The sequence below is a fragment of the Atta colombica genome, unplaced genomic scaffold (genome assembly GCF_001594045.1).
Source record: "Atta colombica isolate Treedump-2 unplaced genomic scaffold, Acol1.0 scaffold257, whole genome shotgun sequence".
Lineage (NCBI taxonomy): Eukaryota > Metazoa > Arthropoda > Insecta > Hymenoptera > Formicidae > Atta > Atta colombica.
In genome coordinates this window covers 383,689-407,488 of record NW_017259356.1, presented here as the reverse complement: position 1 = coordinate 407,488, position 23,800 = coordinate 383,689, and the positions used below count along the sequence as shown (strand labels likewise).

Sequence of the window (23,800 nt, the reverse complement as noted above, 5' to 3'; positions counted from 1 at the left end):
ACCGCAATGCGTGGCACACGGATGTGTGAGCGCACGGACCTACTGCGCGAGACGCCGGTGTGTTTATGCGGCCGGTGAGTCCGAGCCACTGTCAGGGTAACCTAGCACCGCGCTCTCTCTCTCCTGTGAATTATAGACGAGCCGACCTTAATAAAGACGCGATGGATGCCCGAAATTCTCGCCCGGCGTTCCATCGGCCAAGCCGAGAACGCCGCGGTTCCGCCGAATTGCAAACTGATGCTGCCGCTGTGTGATGTATCACGCCGATGACTCGTTTATGTTACGCTCTGTGCATAGCTTGTTTCAAATCGTACTATTCGACGAAACAGAATTATAGTTTTTTTTATGGAGCAATAAAATTATTTAAAACTGTCAAGAAATTCTAGTGAAAAATAAATTGGTCGGAAGAACATAAGTTTTAAAATATTTCACGAATAAATTCTGCTGCCTACAGTAATATATATTAATAATGTAACCTAAGAACCATGATCTCGAAAAGCTAGGAATATCGCGGATATTACCAATTTATTATCATTTCTCTTTGGGGATCGAAGAGATATTACGTAAATGCGTGTCTATCGTCCCGGGAGTAATAAAAAAAAAGAATAACAACTAGAATATACGTGTCTTTTTTCTTCAATAGGTGGATTCCATGATGTATTGTCGACAGCGAGCACTGAAGTATCGTTAGTCTGGGCCGTTCGGGCCCTGTACGCGTGAGTATCAGTGCCAAACCGGTAGTTATGTATATCAGGGGCAGTAAAACTGATGCAAATTTATTTCAAAATTCCGAGCTATTCTCGTAAAATCATTTTAAAACTATCCTCGTAAAACGATTTGCGACATCCGTCCTCCGCGCCGCGGACGTACCAAACTCACGGTGTGATTTTACGTGGAGGAACTATCATTCTTTAAGTAATTCCACATCCTGTCTTTAAGGTAACGATCATGATTGTAGAAGCATACTCGACTACTGCCGCGGAAAATGTGCTTTATCGTACGACCAGTTTCACTTAACATAACGTTAGTTTAATATAATTGTATCGATTAATATTCATACGTGATATAAAGATAAATACAGGTCGATATGTTCAAGAAGAGGAAAACACTTTGATAGACATAGCTTAAGAGAGCAATATTTCTCACGTTCTCATCTTATCAATGATTAACGAGTTTTCATTATGTACGTACTGACGTAATCGCGAAAAAAATTGATTTGACCTGGTAATAATAATCGCAGGATTGGCCAAAATTATTCCGGAAAGAAGAGTGTGCTCTTGCTCCACGAGGTGAGATAGGCCGAACAAGCATGCCGGAGGGGAACGAAAATTTAAGGGCAGCCGTATATTATCGCGACGAAGGGGTTGTCTGAGGTTAACTGCCAGAGCTTCGTAAGAGGGAGGATCGGGTGGTGTCGGGAGAGTGTGCCATGAATATGCCGCCATTAGTCACACACCGAACCGCGCTGTAGAAAGAGAAGTAGGTGACACGAATTTCTCGGAATCGCGCGCGCCCTATTGGTATCCCGGGGGGTAGTAACGCGAACAATTCCCCGTGAATGCGCATTTATTCCAAATCCGGCACTACCGCAGAATCAGTGGCGGCACACCTAAAAGCCCGGTAAAAACTTCGTTGACAAGAAATTCGTCGTCTCCCCTTTCCTCCTGCTCTGCTATGAACTCGACGATCCCCGTTACTGACGGCGTCAAGCCACCCTGTCGAAACATTCGGGGCTCGCGGCGGCACTCGTGTCACCGACAGACCTCATCGTTACATCTCAAAAGGCAGCAATGAAACGGTTAACTAAATTGCTACACGCTCCGGCTGTCATTCGCAGGACTCGCTGCCACTCCGTCTTTCTATTCGGTCGTGTGCGGATATGCGAACGATCCGTCGCTTTTAGTTACAAATCTATCTCTGGATATGAAACTTGATGTGGAAGAAAGAGTGCGATGGAGTTTTGTCAAAATGCATCATATTATGCGCGAATATATTTCGAAAAGTCTTCGTTAACGCTCATCATTTCATTCATCCGACACAATTTCAATGGCAAATAAAACAGGAACATTTTAAAGGCATTTTAAGTGAGGTAATGAAAGGCATAAATGTCTTGGCAAGTTATATTTGATGCCAAAAAACGACATCCGGTGTTGCCGTCCTCACGCCGGACGGCTCGCAATTTGTATTGCGGATGATATCGTCGACTTTTCCTTTAATTATTCGAAAGTTTATCTCTGTCGGTTTGAGGCTCATGTTTATCGTCTTCTGAAGTCTGTTGGTATTGAACCATAATTCTTCCTCGCCGGCCCTATTCGTGATCACCTTAATGCCGCTCACGTACTGCAGAGTCTCCTCGTCTTGTGCTATTATCACGACGTTCTCCGAAGTAAATGGTTTCCCGATGTCCCAACAGGCAATGGCAGTTAATTGGACCAATTGGAAAAATATTACGCCTCTTCGAGAGGTCGCCTGCACGCCCGCTTGGCTCGCGCGCTTATAATTTGATTGAAATATCACTGGTTCTCTGAATTCGCTTTGCTTCAACGAAAACGTATCCGTATATTTCTGATAGTAGCTCGCGAGTGAGTTAAAATACAAATATCTGAAAGTGGTAAACATCGTGACACATGGCAAACGACTTTTTTTCAATTAGCATACTTGCAGCAAAAGCTTCGGTCATATTTGCTGTAGAAATTTTCGTATTTCTTCTCGATTAAGAGAAAATAATGGTCAAATAAATAAAGAAAAAAAGAAACATTTAAATAGTCAAATTAATTTTTATCTTATTATTTATTACGTTAAGCAGAAATATGAGATTTTTTAAATTCAAGTTGAGCTTTTATATAGTTCCAAAAACCGACATCAAATAAATTCAAATTTCGAATCTCATAATGTCTCTTGATTAATAAATTAATCGAATAATAATAATTAGTTAATACCTGTGATTAAAATATCCTAACGGTGACAGTGACATACCGAGCGTACCATCAGTCAGATCAAACCATTCGCCGGCGATCGTAATATTCATAGCATCCTCATCCGGGCCAAAAGCGTTGCCACGGGTGTTGTTTACTCGCCAGGAATGGTCGCGATATAAGTCATAAATCACTAGTCCATTTTGATCCACGTCCGCTACATAGAGATAAGTATCAAGACACGTTTTTCCGACGTCGACGATTGGCGTAACTAATCCTGCCTTCCCGTACAGCACTTGATCATCCGGTACCACGTATTTATGGATCAGCTGATCCGTGGCAAGATCGAAGATCAATATTTTCGTAGGGCAAACCGCTTTCATCATTACTCTGCCAGAATCGACTACCCATAAACGATTGCACTCGTCGATCTAAAGATTACGTACCAAGTTATCAATCCTACACGTATTGTTATAAAATTTAATACCAAATTGATAGCGAAAAAGTTTTGAATGGACGAAATGATGTATATGAGTGTCGCGCATTCAAAATTTTTCTGTCACAATTTGAATTCAGTCTATTATCAACTATGAAATTACCGCTATTCTATAGACAGATACGATGCTGTCGCAACTGAAAGATACGTGCCAGGACCAATTGGGATACGGTATAAGTAAATGACCACCAGAACCCTGCGCCTTAGTCACCAAAGACAAACTAATTGGTATACCATTTAACCACTGTGGACTCGTCACAAACACACGGCCTTGTTTGTCGATATCCACGTCTTGTGTGAAGGCATTGCCCAGCGTATAGTTTTTTCCCGTCAGAAGTATATTTGGCCAAACCCAATCGAGATATTTCCACTGGTAAGCCACTTCGAGGTGTGACGGCTGGAACGGGTATACGAACCCGAATAATAGAACGAGTATCCAAATCAATTCCATGATGCGTATGGTCGAGAGCCCATCAACGACGACCTAGGCCGCGACACTGATCGACTGATCGTTAATTCGTTTCGACGCGTTTTTAGTTGTCAGGGAGCCTTTCAAACCTCAGGGTCTCGCCCGTGTCCGCGATCGGGAGACCACTGTATCACGAAACAGAACACAGTTTATTCCCTGTAGTAGATTGTTTCTTTCAATAGCGACTGACACACCCCACCCTTGTCTACGTCACGATCTCCCATACTATGCCGATTTCGCTATTTATGGTGACAGAGAGTGTAGTTTACCTTGAACTGAATATACACATACTCCAGGTCTACCGCATGACTCGTTGGCTATTCAGGAAGCAAGAAGAACCTCGAGCAGAATTTATTTCTTTCTGCTACTCTACTATATAACTATATAAGTAACGCATAGTTCTTTCAGAAAACGAGATCAGCCTTCTTTTATACGGAATAAACAATTTATACAATAAATAAAAACAATGTCTTTTTTGCGATATTTTATTTGAGTTGAATAATTATTTTAACTACATAATCTAATGGAAATTAATTCAAAATTACACAGTCGCGAACGCGAATAATACGCAATTAAAAAAATATATTGCTACAATAAAGTCGATATTTACAATTCATTTAAAAAGATGTAGAAATTTATGATTGCGGCAATGAAACTAAAGAAATGTAAATACTTTCACTAAGCATCAGCATTTCCAATGCATAATGTTGACAGGCTGAGGTTAGACCGCACAATATTTTATAAGCGCATGAGATTTACTGTACACGTTATCTATTTAAACCTGTTCTGTATACTGATTGTTACGCAAATCGGTGATATCTAGTCCTGCACATCAATATGAAATGCAGAATGTGGTTGAGCGCACACATTAGCCACCGCGTGATCGGAAACTAGAGCAAGTGTTCGCAAACAGTGCACGTCTATCTGATATAGAACCAGAAACCTTTGTTGCATTTCCTCGAACGCGTTGCGAAAGCTATTACGAGCGTGTCTATGTAACGAAATTTTCTGTAAATTTCATATCCGAAGTTTATGTGTGCTTCGAGGGACATTACATTAAAATTTTCACATCAGTTATATTCACTGTATGTGATATAAATGTTACTTTTTACTATCAGTTAATCGCTCACGTAATTTAATACGTCCTTGCTAACTTGAATATGCATACATATTTAATATTTAAAATACATTAGTCACCTTTGCTATTATCAAGTGATCATGTTACGCCTCGAGAAGCAGATCTTCTTGAATATTCATAAAGATCATAAAAAAATCACGGTGCTAACTATGATTCCGCATACCAGTTATACCAGCAATATCTAGCTCTTTTGTTAAGTTTATAATGCCAATTAATGTCACAGTTAATGCCAATTAAAATGCAATAAACTGATTATGAAGGTGTTATAAACAGTGGCCAGTGTCACGGTATAAGGTGATATAATGCGATGGTATTATATCATAGGACGACCACGCGTGTTTAGAATGTAATAAGGAGAGAGTTCCGCGAGAGTTGTGCAAAACTATTTTCCAACAGTTGTTATAGCACGATCACGCAACACAGCTGTAAGCAGCACGCTTTTCATCGCGTTCCGCGCCCAAACTTCTTTTTTCCTCCGTCGGCTTTCGGGTTTGAATTGCATTACGCGTTTGCGCCGTATCCGAGAAGAGAAACTACATTCGCGCCCCGCAGAAGTGAAAACCATAAATCACCTGGCTAGTCACGATTAAGCCAAACGGGAAGACAAATGGGTGGCTAATTTCAATTTTAATGCGAAGCCCAGAAGGTATCTGTTCCGTCGTGAGTTATAGCCCCACTCTTCGGGCGCGAACCGCTTTAGGGCTTATTAATAAGGAATAGTTTATCGTTTTGATTAATCACGGCCGCGCGCGCTCCCAACGATGATACCGTCGAATTGCGGTGCCGTGGCTGCGGTACATTTGCCGGATTTCCGATTGGACGCACCAGTTGAAGCGCGAATACTAGTAAAACTTGTGCACATGAAATCGAATGAAATTGCTTCCAGCATGAAAGCGAGAGGGGAAACGAGAAAGTGCAAGAGAACGGGCAGCATGGACGCTCAATGTTTCTCTCTCTCTCTCTCTCTCTCTCTCTCTCTCTCTCTCTTTCTTTCCGATTGCAGGAAGGCAAATCTATTCGAATGAATTAGATAGCCTAATAGCAACATCTTGGAATAAGAAGTGAGTGTTTTTTTTCCAACGTTGGTAATAACGTTCTACTTCGTTCTGCTCGAGGAATGGGAGCAACGTCATTAAGATTGAATATGCAGTATGTGAGATTTAAGTGAATTCTAAAATGTAGCGCGCAAATATGTGAGAAGCTCGTTAACGAATTCCAAGCGAAATGAATATTTAGAAGAACAGAGATAAAGGATGATTTGTAGATGAAGATCTATCAATATGGAGGATAAGACGAGTGACGTTCAAAAATTCTATTTTCATCAAGTCCAAATAAACGAAGAAGAAACAACAACATATAATAATTATGATAGCGTTCGTTATACCTGACGGCTGGAACTTCCAAACTTCCATTCTACCAGAAGCTCGCGTCGCGATTTTATATCGGCGAGGTAGGAGAGAAAGTCTTGCAAGAGATGCGTCTCTCTTTCTACGACTGAAACAGTTCTTCTTCTTCTTAAACTGAGTTTGGTAAACCCTCGTACAAGTCGAAGTTCTGACCGTGCGGGTGGCGTCGAAGGGACGTAAGGGCGGAGGCGCCGTAAAAGTTGGACGAAGTCAATTTTGCAGTTGAAGTTGGTAATGCGATTTGTGCCGGAATAAATAGTTTGAGAGGAGAGCACACAGTACGCGCAAGGGTCCCTCTATCTCGTTCCCCTTTCTGTCGCTTCTACGTTTGTCGCGATTGTGTCTCTAGCGGCTAACTCGTCGACCAATCCACTCGAGTTTGGTGTCATGAGCATGTCTGCTGAATCGGCTGGACATTCTTATTAGAGAAAGTTTTGCTTAAATCAAAACAATAATAACTTAATGAAAAATCGATGCTGAAATCATGAGAATTCGAATTTATACGAAATTGAATTTATACGAAAGAAAATTTTATTGAAAAATTTAAAATGCTAGATATAAGTTTGAAAATAATTTTGGACAATCAAAATTAAAAATAAAATTCAACTGATGAGCGCATGCTGCAAATAACTTTGATATTTTAACAGTTTGAGTTTCTAACAAAATTATTTTAACGATCCAGTAAAATTATTTTCAGACCTGTAGCCAGAAAAATTTTATTGAAAGATTTAAAATTTTGCTGAATATAGATCTGAAAATAATTTTATTAGATCATCAAAATGTTATGTTGAAAACTAAATAAAGAATTTATGAGTAATACTAGAAAAAAATTTGATATTCTAGCAAGTTTGAATTTCCAACAAAATTATTTTCAGAGATCGGTATCCAACAAAATTTTAGACTCGTTCTTTCCGTACTATAACGTTCGCTAGTAAAAGAACAAAGTTCGAAGGGCGAAAAAGTATAAATATCCCGATTGCTCTGACATGGGGAATGAGATTAACATCGATTATTGTTTTCGGGATGAAAGCGCGCAAATATTCTGCTCGACAATTTTCACAACGAGTATTAAATTATGATGTTTTGTTTGACCATCTTCAACGACGATTTCGCACCGTTGCAACCCACAATGATAGTTTTCTTCAGGATCCTTGAGCCACGTGAAATTAATGACACTCTTCTCGACTCGTTACGTTACACGCAAGCGGCAAATTGCCACGAGTCCGGGAACGTAATCCGCGAAAACGCAATAATAAGCCGGCTGCCTCAGTGAAAAACGGGCGCCGCGTGCTCTCCTTCTCGTACGCTCCCCGTATCCTTGTTCTCGACACTGACCATATCCCCGTTGCACCCCCCCCCCCCCCTTGACCGGCGCACTGCTATTCTGACCGTAATCCGGGAGATGAAAACTTACGCTAATTAAATCGTTAATAGCGGCGAGCGCATGCACGTAACGGCCACGGCGGTTACTTAATCTCGAGAAAATGAAACATTCGCGGTATCTACAGTCCGCTTTCCCCGCACACGTGCGCGTTGCTGAGATATGTACTGTCTCCAGTGCGCACGCACTGATTTCACAAACGGCACATTTCTCCTCTTTTCTCCTTCCCAAAGAGTTTCAGAGACATGTATTTAATCTCTTTCGTTCATCGCATCCGCCTCGACGCGGAGCCTCATTATATTCCGCGCGCATCCGTTTTGTGCGATTCACCGACGCTAATTCCTCCCCCGGCACACACCGTCGCCTGAACTCCCTGTCATCCTTAATGCGATCGTCGATAGCGATAAAAATGCGAGAAGTCAAGTTCGCTCTCTCGCAGACTACTGCCTGTAATTTGGTGGATCTCGTGCTCCTCGATCTGCCATGTCCTCGTGTTTCTCGTCCCTTTCCTCGCGCTTTCGCGAGGCGTGTCGGAAAAATAGCGTCGAGGGCTGCGAATTTGAATAACGCAATTCACTGAATCGAGTTCCGAAAGGCGGCGCATTAGAATGCCACAGCTGGGCTAGTCGTCGACGATTCCCCTCGATTTCGTTGATGTTGTTGCTCGTCGTTGAATATAATAGTTTAACTCGACACTCTCGTTGTCTGTTCGTATGGTGCAAACGCCGCATTTCTGTCTGACCTAAGCCAGTATCTATAGTCGGTTTTTATTTTAAGATCGTATTAAGTAATATCTTCATGGAAAAAAATTAATTGAATGGTTTAGCAAAATTATACTTGCTGCACGAGTCAAGCTGTAAAAAAAGAAGATTTGATAATCAAAAAAATTGTGTCTATAAACAATTATCAGTGCTAATTAGCTAATTATTTGTTATAATGAAAATTGCTAATGTAACAAGTTTTCTTCATTACAGCAGCAAAATTACGTGCCATCTTAAAAATTTTGACGTACATTGACTTTCATAGAAAAGATCTATAAATTAGATTGATTTTCATTATCTTTGCTGTATTAAATTTATTGTGCTATTGCAACAAATATATACATAATTATCTACAATTGTTAATTTTATTCAGCTGTACAATTTGACTACTTTGAGAGTCTTTACTAATAGAAAATTGGTTGTATATCACCGTAAATTTGTTGAATCAGTGAAGTTTATTATTTGTTTCAACAAATCTTTTTTTTCACAATCGAAATGCTAATGCGGCTCTCTGATTGGTTCATGACATCTTAAGTGTACTCAAGATATAATAGTCTTACATATAAGAATCGATTATGAATATCAGCCCTAATTTCATTAAGAAAAATTTTTTGTCCGTTCTCGGACGCCACTGGCCGATAGGATTTTCGTTTAAGATCACGCTCTATCGCGCATCGTCAATGGAAAATAGCAAGAGAGGGCTGAGGATTGAGGATTGACAATATTGCATTTTCTGCACATTCATCGAGTTCTACCGTCCACGACGGTGGCACATATAAGGTATTTGCAGCCTCTATTGAAAATCGTTACTCGTCCGAGACCCGCGCCGAGACTCGCAGCTTCGTCGCAGCGCTGAGTTAAATGTAGAATTCGAATAGCCGGTCGGAATAAAATATAGGTGGATATAGAGGGACGATAAAGGAAGTTTTCCCCAGCACGTAGGGCGTGCGATATGAATTCTAGCGCGAGGTAAAAGCCGAGTAATAATGAGTCGTAGCACGGAGTCGGACGTTTATGTGCCGAAGATTACAATTAACTGCCTCCGATAGCTCGAAAGCGTTACGCGCGTGCAAATTATATTTCATTACATTTCGACGATCGGTTCGATCGTGCATCAAGTTATGCCATCGTCGAGCCTCGTCCTCGCGACTTCGAGCACCCATCGAATAATTTATTTCACGGACTACTTATCGAACCGTGAACTTGCAGATAGAGGACCGTTTTTGTAGGACCGATTACCCTCTGATCGGTATTATACGGTCGCTGAATCTCTAAACCCGATTTTCCCTCCGCTTCCAAACCACCGCGTTCTCGTTCGATGGCTTAAGTAAACTCATGAGAATAAATAGAGCCAAAGTTGTTAGGACAATCGGGAAAAGGGATTAGAGCTATTTAGCTTGGCCATTCTCCGTTTGCTTCTTCCCCTCCCTCTCTCTTTCTACCCTGAACGGACACTCCTAATACGGCACTTTAATTATCGAGAGTGCTAGGCTGCATGGGCCGCAATTTACTTTTTCGAAGAGAAACGGAAATCCTACGGCGAGGACTCCTACCCGCAATTTTTCTTCCGACCGCCAGACGCTTAGCTCATGTTAGTCAAGTAGGATTACCGTAGCGTCACCTGAATCTTGTAGTGTTTTGTTGCGTGCGAAGAACTGCATCTTATCGTCAGACTAGTGGTACCTATGCTAGATTTAACCCCCTCCTCCCCTCCGTCAGCTTTCCTGCCTGCCCGTCCGCTTCTCGGGGGATACTCCGTAGACCGACGTCTTGCTAACAAGAACCTGAAAAGATCTCCCGAGTAAGATCGAGGGTGATTTATCACCGTAACCCATGGTCTCGTGTATTTTTCCAAGCTTTCCTCTACCGCGTCTGTTCTTTCTTCGCGTCGTATTCTCATACATCGTGGCGCGCGCATTGTACAGAAACACCGACCATCGCGATATTCACTCGAATTGAATCCATGCTTCGGAAGATATATTGAATCGACGCGTAAGCGCGTGCACACTCACGATTGGCGAGCGCAGAGCAGTTAGAGCAAAGAATGACCACAAATTTGACCCATTTTGGTGGTCCTCGAATTTCTAATCGAACTATATGCTAAACAATGGTACAATATAATGGGATATTAGTCTCAGAAAAAATATAAGTTGAACATAGGGTTAGTTTTGGAGATATGGGGAGTCAAATATGTACTGAAAAACGAGTTTGATTATAGACACCAGATAATATAATTACAATATATTATACAAATATCATTTTTTATCTTTATAAATATTTAATAAGTTTAATTACTGTTGGTAATACCGTTTAGTAATACTTACTAAATAATTGTAAAGATAAAATTATGTTTAGTTATATCATCCGAACATTTGGTTGAAATTATTTCACTCAAAATTAGGTAGATATACACTGTAAAACATAAAATATTAATTTTAAAGATATACTGGATTTTCTGAGACGTGCAAAAATATTAAAATTAACATCTTTAAGTTATTATTATAATATATTATTGTAGTAATACTTTCTTTAAGTTATTATTATACAATATATTATTGACTATGTTGAATACAATTTAATAGAATACAAAATCAGAATTATTATAGCCCAGCTAGTTGATGTTTGCTGATAATTTATTAATATGATATAATCACGAAATGGATTCAAATATTTCAATCACAAATGTGATCCTTTTCAATGAATAAAATAATAAATAACTAAACATGTCAACGATATAATCTTATGTAAAGATCTGTCTATATCATCTGTCTATGTAGTCTTCATGATGTGTTTTCTTTGATTCATTAGCGTCCTATTTCATGGTGTGTCAAGGTGATGTATAAAATTTGTAATTTAAGTAGACAGAGAAACCGTCTTTAAGTTAAAATTAACATTTTATTTTTTAGTGTAATCAAACTTTTTTCTCAATGTGATCAAATTTCTATTATTTCCAATATTCTTCAAGGAAAGTATTATATATATCCAATATTCTAAAAGGAAAGTTAATACTTTCTTGAAGTCCTTTGTTCCTCATTGTTAATAATATTATAAATGCTAGAAGATAACATTTGGTAGTATATGGTGGGAAATGTAATAGGGATGGAGTGTACGTATCTTATGTGTGCACGAAACATTCTCAGTTTGATTAGAAGTTCGAGGGCCACTAAAATGGACAAAAAACATGTATTTTACGATCGATCTTTCCGCAGCTGTATAAGTGCTGTGCGACGGAAGATTGCGTCACTCTTTGTTTCAACTTAACGAACATCGGGCTATCACCGAGTCTATCGAGTTTACGATTATATTACCGTTACGATATACATCACGCGTCAGACGCAGATACGCTTTGATCCGCATGAGCAATCAAGCTGCACCAATTTCGCATACTCGATCAATCACGGAATGTTCCGCACTCTCGGCACGGCGATGTCACCTCCGCTCGATTGTACTTTCCGCGATACACTCCATCGCAACGTATTACCTGCGCCTGTGTCATACAATTTAATTAATTTCACAGTCGTTCCACTTCTCCGTAAATCCGATAAATAAATTTGAATTTATTTGACAGAAAAATAACATACATTTTTCTTTAGTCTGCTACGAACCGTCAATTTGCAGCGTCTGCACGAAACACAAAGCCGAGCTTGCTGTAAAATACTCCTGCCATAGGTAAAAGGGATTTGTTTCAATCGTCCTTAATCGAGCAAGTTGGTGTACAACTGTTTGCTCTCGTTCCACTACCACGGACCGACTGTTCCATATGTGACCCACTGGAACACAATGGCCGCTGCTCTTTCCCTCTGCTGTCTGGCTGTCAGCACTCGCTGCCGGCTGTGTAAATACGATACGCCGCTCGCTTTTCGTGCTTTCAAGCGCGGTTCAAAAAAGGGGAAAGTAGGAGACGTATAGGTGAGAAGGAAAGGGCGGCCGATCGTCGGCGCAGCGCTTCGTCGCTGGTTCGAAATTGCTCGGCTCGGTTTTCAATTTGCAGTTTGTATGATATCTCGACCACCAACGATGAGGAGCCGGCGAAAAATAATACTTCACATCGGCACGTTTCGTCGCCTGCAGCCATGTCAACCAATCAAAAAAAGGAGAAAAAAAAGAGAAAAATGATTTTTATACTGCGAAAATCGAATAAGAAATCAAAGGTAAATAAAAATCAAAAACTCGACAATATAATATCTTGTATTTATATTAGTGTAGAAATTTACGCTTGTTACATTCACGTAACAGATTACGACAGCATAGAAATATATAAAAACTTTTCGACAGCCAGAAGTTTCAGCAATTAGGTATAGAAAGGCAAACACCTTCTATCCGACAAATTTTTCCAGCCGCGAGAGACTTGATATAATTGGTAAGTTTCGTAGATTAGGGAAGCACGAGTTCTCGCCTGGACATCTCGTTAGTGCGATCATCGATTTAAAGTTCGTTATAGGTGGCGACGATCGATAATGAGTTCCGGGGGTAACTTATAGTCGGAGGCTAGAATCGGTAGGATGGAGAAAAACGGGGGTGGCTTGATTGCTAGGCGGATCGCAGTCGGTGATTTGAGGCAATCTACCGGGTTCTTGTTACTCCGGACGACGAGTAATAACCGTAATGGGAATCGGTCTTCGGAGGTAACTATTCTTCTTTCGAACCTCTCCTTCGATCTTATTGTCAAATCCATCCAGGAGAGCCTGGGTACTTAAATCAGTCATTTCGCGCGCGTGACTTGTAAGAAGATGTGCATCAGGTAACTTAGATTAGCGATCTGCCGATTAAACTTGCGCCATGATTTCGATTCCGTGCGGATAAACTTGGACTGAAACGTGTCGTTTGTAAGTAATAACTTTCTGCCTCTTAAAGGATTAATTATCTTGCCCAATATTCGTTAACGTAAAGATTAATATTATAAAGAGGCAAAAGAGGATAATTAACGACGATCTTCAAATCTTTCACATAGTTTGCATTAAATACTTAAATATTAACATAAACATCACAACAAGCTCTTGGCATAAAATCTCCAACGGAGTAGTTAGTCGTTATATGAAACCTGAGTCAGCTAGAAACTGTTTCCAATATAATTCGTGTCTCCGAAACGACAGCGCAGCGAGCCCCTTTACTTCGTCCAGGGTCGGTATTTTCATAATGCCAAGCGACATCGTTTGCGCGGATCCCGTCGAGAATACGACAAGCATTTGTATTGTTAAGGGCGTCTCGAGACGTTCCAGAGCTCTTTACTATAAAGCGGAAATGGACGAAAAGGTCTAACTTGACTGCGATAGCCCTTGCCTCATCTTCAAAATTCTTTTCCATTAAGTTTTTACGGCATTATATCCGACCCCTCCAGATATCATGACGTTGTGCTATATCTACCTTGTCAAAATAAAATAGCTTTTTCTTGGAAAGATCTTGACATCAAGAGTATGTCCGTGAATATTAAAATATGTTATAAATAAGTGTCTAATATACATTACGCTCAAAATTTTTAGCACACTCTCTATTTACAGAAATTTTATATATAATATAAAAAAGAATAAAATACAATGTATATATATTATGTTTTTAAATTTAATATTACATATTTTTCATTAAAACTTTAAAAAAAAATTTATTTTTAATCAAAATTTATACTTTTTCAAGTTTAATCTTTTTGAATTTTAATAATAGAAGCCAAATTCTTGTCATTCTGTCGATAAGTTCTTTAAGTATCCTATAGTTCAGCAGACTGCATTTCGCAGTGCGAACTAAATGCGAACTTTTTCAGTGCCATGCATTCGGCTTGTACGCTTTATATTGGTGCGTTACGATTGGCAAATGAAAACTGACCCAATGTAGTGCTGAATTTATATTCGGATCAATCGAATGAACTAAACGAGTTCAAGGAATGTTGCACTAATATTTCTGACAGTGCAATTTAGCATAATACTAAAGTGGTTCTACACCATATCAGAGCAGCACTAGAGCAAAGTCAGTGCATGTGTGCCGAAATCGCTATTAATCAAAGATTTGTGTTTTTTTAATTTGAAGCTCAATTTCTAATTTTTCTTCGAAAATGTTTTTATACCGTTCTCTTAATCATCATGATATCCAATTATTTATTCCTTGGTACAAAATTTTAAATATTTTTTTTAATCAATATTTATTCTTTTTAAGAAATTTACTTACAACTTCTGTTTATTATTTTTTTTTCGGTAATTCGCGACTCTAATACTTTTGTAACTGAAAATAAGATAATAATATATCATATTCTAATTTCATTTTTATATATTATTTTTATATAAAAATATAAAATTATATATTATAATATTTATATACATAATTTTATATTTTTATATTTTATAGATGAAAAATGGAATTGTTAACAAAACATAAAACATGTTAAAATTTTGATAACAAACGCAATTGATGACAAAACGCAAAACGTATGAAAACGATAAAATTTTCCTGGATAAGTCATTATTGATCATCGAAAGCTTAAATTCATAAACGATGTTCTATTAGCTACGACGTGAATAAAAAAAAATAAATTGTCAACATAAATGATAAAAATCGAAGAGAAAAGACGGAGAGAAAAATGCCTACAGTTAATAAACAGCGGTCTTCTATTCATGGATTCGCACGTCGTGCGATCGCAGTGCATGGAAGAGAAAGTCTCAAGTCGCGACGCAAGCTGACTCTAAACAGAGCAATCAATCTTGGCTTAATGAACTCTTAATTATTTCGAGGACATGCTAGAGCGGAGAGGGAAACTGCCCGTATAATGGAGGTGCAAAGTACGCGCGGCCGACTGTATGCAAGGCGAAAAGATGGCGGGTACGGGAATGGAAGAGCAACTCTGTGAGTCTGGGGGTACTATTAGATATAGGGAGAAACAGCGCCATGGGGGAAGCAACGAAATGAAAATAAAGGGGCACTCCGCGACTACGGTTCTCTGGCCTCATGTGCAGCAGAGCGACGCCGAGGAAACCAAGACACGTTTCTGACGCATGTTGTGAACTCTCTAACAGGGAAAAAACAGGCAGAAAGAAGCGGACAGAATGACGTAAAAGATGGACATAAAAGGTCTTGTTTACTCAGATTTCTTTAATCATGTTTCCAATTCATGCGAGGCTGCAATCTTGAAGAATAATTAACAACAAACGTACATGTTTTTATTTATTCCTTAAAATATACTTTTAATTCATATCTGAATAGTGCATTTATTACGTATATTTTTATTCCTAATTTATATTTTTTTTTCCTCATTAACTAGATAACCAGGTTGGGTCGTACAATTTCGCTTTCATCTAGGAGATATTACTTCATTACTTTGTTTACAGCCTAGGAGAGAGAATGACGTAATTTCGGGCGGGCGCCGGTCTCGTCTACCTCAAGTATGAGGAAGAAAAATTAAAAAACATTGCGGGTCGAGTCACGAACGGCTTATAATATACACCGTGGAAATTACGCGGGCAGCCCGACGACGTAACTTCGAAAATTACGCGAGTAGGGTACGAAAAGTTTGCGCGATCTAACTACTACGAAGTCAGTCCACGGTGCGGCCCTTATTCACCGCCCTCGTGGGACTTGGCCACGGCACCGGTTATTACACGGAGGGTTGGTCTCGGCTTGCCAAACGTGCCGACAAAAAAGTCCCATTTAATACGACGAAATTCACTGTGACGCACCCTGTACACATCGTGAGCCGCTTAATAATATATTTCGCTTGTCGCGCATCGCTCTTTATTAAAGCTCGAGCAGCACGTCCACTCAGAATCTTTTATATTTATAATCAAATGAGATGACACTCGGAACAGAGATTAATATTTGGAAGCGCGAATAGTTTCAATGATTATTTTTTAATTAAAAGACTAATCTTTACATAAATAGTCGCTAATTTAGAACTATATATATAATATCAGGATTGGCAACCAACGCGTTACTTGTATTATTATATATGTATTATGTATGTATTATTTTGTTAATCGTTACCTTGTTATAATAACGATTTGGTAATAACATGGTGAATTTTTTATGACGGTAATATAATGGTAACATCAGAATTAGAAAAGTCAATCATTACTTGTTAGATTGTTATTCGTTATTGTGAAAAAACAACTCCTAATTTGTAACTCGTTTCTTGTGAATGAATAACATTACGCGTTACTCGTTAATTATTTTTTTTTTCAGTAAGTAACGTGTAATGGTGACAAGTTACTTTTCAAAGTGGCTTTTCTAACCTTAGCATAACTTTAGCGTTAACTAATTACCATCATAAAAAATTACAATATCGTCATCAAATTGTTTACTATAAAAAGTAACAGCAAAATAACTGAAAAATAACATTTATCAACACTGAGTATAATACATAGACGCAACAAATTAGATGAATTATGTGCTTAATCTTTAAGTGCTCAGAGTATAATCAAATTTATCTTTACATTTTTTTATTTTAATATGAATAATAGAATAGAGTTAAATTTACATTAAAAATAATAAGATTTTTGGATCATAATAAGACTTTTTATTTTCTTTTTGCAAAACAAGATTTTTAAGATAACTTAAACATCATATAAAAATTAAAAATTTTTATTTAAATAAAAATGCAAATAAAGATGCATCGTATCTATGAGAAATACAATTTGAATCTTAACCGGTTATTGTGGTCATGAAACTCTGATCGTCCGAGTAGGTTTTTAGCCCTGTTTTTAAGTCGCAAGTATAAAACGGGCGCTTATTCAGTAAACGGGAAATAGCCGAACGACTGATATGCAGCGTTGTAAAAACGCAGTATAAAGAATTTCGATGTTCACGGGAAACCACGGAATACCGCAATGATAAGCGAGTGCCCGCGGAATATTCGCATGCCAATAATTCTGCTTCAATACGCTGGCCGCCGATATTGACGTTTTCACGAAAGGCTAAACCGCGTGATCGATATATTACGATTAGGTGTCACGATACGCGCGCCTTCCGAGCGTGAAAGCCGAAACGGCAGGTTTGATCATAAAGCTGACGGGCTAGTTTAAAGGCAGCGGATATTTATCATCGTTCGGTGGGAAAAACGGGAAAGGCGGTTTGCGTAACGTGAACTAAACATGTATAGCGCGGGCAAGTAGCCGGATACTTCTTTCGTCACTGTTCAGAGAAGAAAATGAAAGTGTCACGGGACACAACATGCCCACCTGAAACATGCATGGCAGGAGATAAAGCGGAGCGGGTAAAGCGGATATCGCGCTTTCAGGCCGAGTAGTCAGCTAAATAGCCCGGTTCGCAGATGCATTCCTTCCGAAGTCATTTTGCAGATGCTGTCTTTCGCGCGCTCTTTTTTATCACGTACAAAACTCAAGTGAGATGAGTCAGAAAAAAAGAGATAGGAACGGGGATAGGAACTTTCGTAGTCGATTCCGACCCTTTCCAGGAGGGTTTATGTCGCTCGCTGTGGCAAACGACTTTGCCTTCCTTAACGAGGACATACAGTGAGGCTCGATAAGGAGGATGACGTTCGACTTGGTGAAAACAGGGTTTCACCGGATCACAGAAGAGATCTGAATGGAGCGATGTCGCGAAGAAAAAATATTGACGATCGTTTTCTTTTCTTGATGCTGACCCAAATTTCACCAGCTTTTCCGTATCGTTGACGCAGCAGCGGCAAATGTCGACTTCAACTTTCCACCAATTTTCTTCGAGTTTTCCCCCTTAATTGCCATCATGGCTCTTTTATTCGCGTGCTGATTTGGCTACCGATAAAACCGAATATTCCGCCAGACTGTGATTTCTGAATTTAGCGGCGACGCGATTATGCTAACGTTCTTTATTGCCAGGTGCTATAAAACTTGGACGTCCTCGGAATCGGGAATTCATAATGCTGAAGCACATCGACTGGGAACAATGAGAATCTCGTGTGAAAAGTAGGAGCGGGATTTAAGTTCCTTTAATAGATGAGAAATATGTGGAAAGCTATTCGGTCTCGACTATCTCCCCCTGTTGAAATTTCATAATAATTTTAAATGAGTTGCATGTCGGTTGTTATTTAAGTAACGTATTTGAAAAGGCAATGAAAATTGTAATTAAGCAAAAATCAACATTTTCGCAATGTTTGTAAAAGGACCTGTCAGTAAACAAGATTAACGTCAGGACAGATTAATATTTCAAACGAACTAGTCTGTACCACAAACGTTTAAATAAAACAATTCAATATTCATCCCTGTATTTTTATCTACGTTGAACACAAAATGTTACTTCAGCAAGCGAACGTTCATCAGAAACCCTCGTTGTTTGGACACCAAGGCCTGCTAGCCGATAACGAAATTATCTTAATCCGACTCGATCGATTGACAGTTAGTCGATTGCGCAGCAATGGTAGACGACTGCGAGTCGTGCGGACTGACGGGAACACGATGCCTATTGTATGTCACATATGGAATCAATGTACATTTTGATGTTCAGCAGTCGACAATAATGTAACCATTGAAATGCTGGCGGTCGAGCTCATATCGAGAATATAACGAGCAGAATGATGCGCACCGATGCGATAAGCACTCTCGATGTACGCCCGTGTTCCCGTTCTACGCTAACTATGCACACGCGATTTGCGACATTATAAGAAGATTATCATTCAAATTCACGACGATATCGTGAAAAACGTCGCATTTTAGTACAGCATATATATTAATTATAAACTGTTGATAAGCTGGGAAAATTATAAAACAGCAATGACGAACATCCAATTTTGATTTAAGCGGATTAAATTCTATCTCTTAGATAATTAAATCTCACTTTTGCGCAGATAATTACGTTACATAATTATATAACAAGCGAGTAGCATGTGCGTGAAAAGAGCTGTGTGCATTTATAACTAAACCTGCCTGTTTCGTAAGAGAATGCGTAATAACTTTCAAGGCTTTACGAAAAGCAAAGAAAGGAGAAACTCCGTTCACGGGTACCTCGTAAATTTATGCAACGACCTTGCTCCCGCTTCGGCCAGTTGGTTAATCCTGCATGATGTTTTTGTACTAAGCAGATTCTCGCACGAGAATACTATGTAATAATAATGTAATATTCTACTAACACATATTTTGAGGTGAAAATTCAAATGCGCGTATAATTATCCCTTCTAGAGAAATGATTTATCAAAATATTAATCGAATTAATTAATAAAATAAACCACATAATTATTGGTTTAATATAAGAATATTTTGCACGGCGTAAATAGAGCGAGAAACCTATAATTAGAAATAACAATTCAATTATTGCGATGCTCTTCTATTATTATAATTATAGAGAAACGGAGGATAACGAATATTTATTCAGTGATAAGAAACATTAAGATAAAAAAGGAGAGATTTCCTTTATTACAAAGATTTTGTGTTAAAACTAAAACTGTTAAATCCTTTTCCGCTCAGGCATGTAACAAATGAATTTGTGGAATCCCACACGTAATACGTGACCCCGCAACAGACAAGAGGAACCAGAAATTTGCACATTGTGGCGGGTTATAAAGCGTTTTCGTGTCAAGCGAGACACGAAGAAAGTCGAAGGCACGTACAACCTCGGGGAAAGATACGGCCGTAATGGTCGCTCTGGATGCGTCAGTTTTGGATCTTGCAGAAAATGGACGTGCGCAGCTATAGGGATTTATTAACGTAATCTGCTTAGCCCTCTAGCGACATCGGACCCTGGTCTGGCCCATTTCTTTGTGCAGCTCTTGCGTCAAAGAGAGGATGAAAGCCAACTTTACTTTGCGCTTGTGTCTCCTGCCCACGCGCGCGTATTCTTCTTTCACACTGCGACTTTACTACTCTACTGTACTAGAAGCACTCTGTCGCTGCAGTGCGGCTGCGAGAAGTAGATATGGCCAGTCGCGGCCCGGTGAAAAGGGACGAGATAACGAAATTAAAAAGAAGCACTTGGCTCGCAAGCTGTTTGTCTGATACAAAATATCCCTCGCAGTAAGACGCGAAAATGCACAACGGTCGCTTAATTAACAAGTGGATAAACTGAATTTTTTGCACAAGTTATAAAAGAATATATTTTCGTAATGCGAATAATAAACACTAGTTCGATAAACTGCATTGTCCCTTTAACATTTCAGCACGGAAAATTCCATACCAATACCGAATAAATTATATCTCAGATGTGATAATGAAGTGAATTAATCTTCATGGAGACAGGAACATGATGAACGGCATAGCCATACCGAATTTCGGAATTCGATCGGTAGCTGCTACGTGCCGTAATGAACGAAAAAGATCGTGCCAGCGCGATAACAAATAGCCCAAGTATCAGCGAAGATCGAGGACTTTCCTTCTTTCAGCCGGGAGCAACTGTCGAAGTCCTCAAGAGATTAATGCCCCTACCGGCCCGTCACCCTTCCCTTTCTTTCTCGTACCAACTAATTTCGTAGTCACCGATGGAATTTCAAAAAATGTGAGATATCTATCTCGTCGGGGGTGCATGGAAGTCTTCCGTTTAATCATGCTGCGTTCGCTCGATGGGCCGTTCGGTGGCGAGACAGCGTTGTGGAAAGACTTTAAACGAGCAAAGGGGAAGAGGAAGAAGGGAGAAAACTCTTGAAGCGAAGAAAAAGGAAGAAACGAAAGGTGGAAGGACCCGGGCCGAAATCGATATTTAAGGCTGCTCTCGTTCCTGTGAAAATTTAATAACCCGTTCCCAAGTATGTGCCCCTTCTTCCCACCCCCTCTCTCCTCCTGAGAAGAACAGCTATCGTTACTGTGCACACGTGTAAACGTTCGTCCGCGCAGCGACATTATCGCGCGATATTAAATCCCGGCCTGGTGGAATAATTGAAAGTTTCAGGAGGGGGTGGTGATACGTCACTGAGACCGATAAGGGTAGGTCGCATCGAACTTCATTTCGCAGTGGCGCGCATGTACGCCGATCGCGCGTCAATGTGAATTGGAATTCTGGTATCGCGGAATGTATGTACGTACGTACGGATGAACAATGTCCAGCGCAATGATGGCGCATACAGGCAACGTATGTACATGTCAATGAAACGTTTATGTACGCTGTTAAAGAGAAGTGCATTCCAACCTTGGGGTGTTTATCACGAATGACGCACATTTGGCGACATAATTTCGAAGAACTTAATCAGCGTTCATTAACATATTGATTCATTGCAAAACTTCTTTCCTGTAATTATAATGAATGCTAAAGATTAAGTAAAGTTTTGAGATTATCATAGAGAAGAAGGAAAACTCGTCTAATTATCTTCAGGAAATGATAATAAATACAAATTAATTCATTCTTACTTAAAATGTAACCTGCAAAATTAATAGTAGATATGCTAAACTTCGTTACTTAAATCATTATGCACTTTGTTAGAAAATTATTTACTGACTATTAAGGAATTTCTTTGATAGTCTAAAAGAGTTTGCCATTTAAAAAAATGTTTAAATAAATAATGAAGCTTGATTTCTCAATTAACGTCAAGTGATTTTTTTATGACATCTTTATTTAAGATGATGAATATTGAATGATAAAAATCAAGTAGTAGAAAAAATTACACAAATATACAATGAAATTTTCGTTAAGAATAATCGTGTTTAATCTCATCGAGAAATTTGCGCTTTTTAAATTTAAACTTTGCGAATGCTTATGAATATCGTTCACAATATTATCAGCAGTAAAATTATCATAAAAAAAAACAATGGAAATGAAACTTAACGGCGTCTAGTCTTAATGCGATTTTCTTTTGTCTACGAGGTGTTTTATGGACAATGCCATTTAATCCCCATAGCGCGGCAACGAGAAGCTCTATCTCGTCCCTTGACCTATACACTGATCGTGCTGTGTCGATGAACGAGCGTTCGACGAGGAAAGAGATAAACGCTTTAGTTGGAAGCGCGATAGACTCTATCTGATGCTGATGATTCGCTATCTGATGCCGAGTGATTGTCTAGATCACGATCGATTGGTGTTTCAGCTATCGTCTTTTCGTGATACAATGGAGCAATTATCGCTTCCGAATAATTCTTTGCATTGAACAGGAAGCAGACTGCAAAGATAACGAACGACGTACGCTTTCAAAACCGATTTCACTTGTTTCTTTTTCCGAACGAATGGATTTCGGCAATTTTCAACCGCAGAAAAGTGTATGCTTCTCTATATTTTCAGCGTGATTACGTACCCTGATACTCTGTAAAGTATCTTACGTAGGATACACGTTTACTTAATCAACGTCGTCATTAAAGTGAATCGAGTTCTTGCGGTCGGAGATCACATTGGTGGGAAGATGTCCGTCCCGCCGAAAAGTAACCATTAGCGAAGATCTATCGTGTCCGATAGGAGATTCGAGAAGTGGTAAAGAACACTGAGAGAAACCGGAGGACACTCGACTATCGTGGGAAGCACTGCCCTGGGCATTCGAACCTCACGTTCCCATACCCTTGTACTCGCGAGCGCAGTCCACGATGAGAAGAGCAAAAGCATAAAATGTCGTATAAGTAAAAGAAAGAAATAAGGTCGGTGAACAAAGAACGCGAAGGAAAAGAGTCGGAAGAAAAATGGAGAACCTAATGAACTTGGAGAAAAAGTTAAACATTGGCGGCGGACAAAGCTTTAATGAACGCTTTGTATAGGAAAGTCGATTTTATCGTTCAGTCGCTTCTAAATATTGCCTCTTTCGCGCACGAACGCTCACGTGACGCGCGGCTTATCGTGTATCGAAACCACATCAATCTGAAATTCTTAATTATTATAATTATTCTATCAACTTCAGGTAGTAGCCTTTTGACATCTCTGCGCGTAATAGTGGAAATATTGAATGCACTCTTGAATCTTTTTTCGTCTTCTTCTCTGTGATATATCATTTTGAGTTAAAATTAGAAAGGTTACAAGCTCAGTCAAGGACGCAAAATTAGTTTCTTCGCGGAGAGATCGCACTGGAAAAAGAGTCTGGTTCCATTAATTAGAATTCTAATGGAAAATGAACAAATCAGAATTTTATAGTTAAATCTATTATAATTTTAGTCGAGATAACCAGATATCTAATTATGATGACCGGAATTCTGTCTGTGATATGATCAGAATTTAATGGTTCGTTTATTTTCAACCAAAAAGAACTTCCATACCAACCTCATGGAAATTGGCTTTCAATCGAATTGGCTAAATTTTGAATATGTTATAGTTCTGATCTTTCTGAATAAATATCTCCGTGGACCCAATTTCTTCTAGTTTTTGCGTTTTAAGTTCTGGAAGCTTCAGATTCAAACCATTTTTATAAAAATTGGGTTTTCTTGT

General features: G+C 39.2%; 2 protein-coding genes across 7 annotated transcripts in view; both read right to left on the bottom strand.

The window, feature by feature from the left end:
• LOC108689105 (CUGBP Elav-like family member 4) overlaps positions 1-23,800 on the bottom strand; it is a 672,688-nt gene that overhangs the window by 440,008 nt on the left and 208,880 nt on the right. The window lies entirely within an intron of this gene.
• On the bottom strand, positions 2,119-3,992 carry LOC108689107 (major royal jelly protein 1-like). Its single transcript, XM_018195744.1, has 3 exons — positions 3,515-3,992; positions 2,940-3,346; positions 2,119-2,602 (listed from the first exon to the last, which is right to left on the bottom strand). The coding sequence occupies exons 1-3, from the start codon at positions 3,860-3,862 to the stop codon at positions 2,119-2,121; spliced, it is 1,239 nt and encodes a 412-aa protein (XP_018051233.1). The 5' UTR covers positions 3,863-3,992.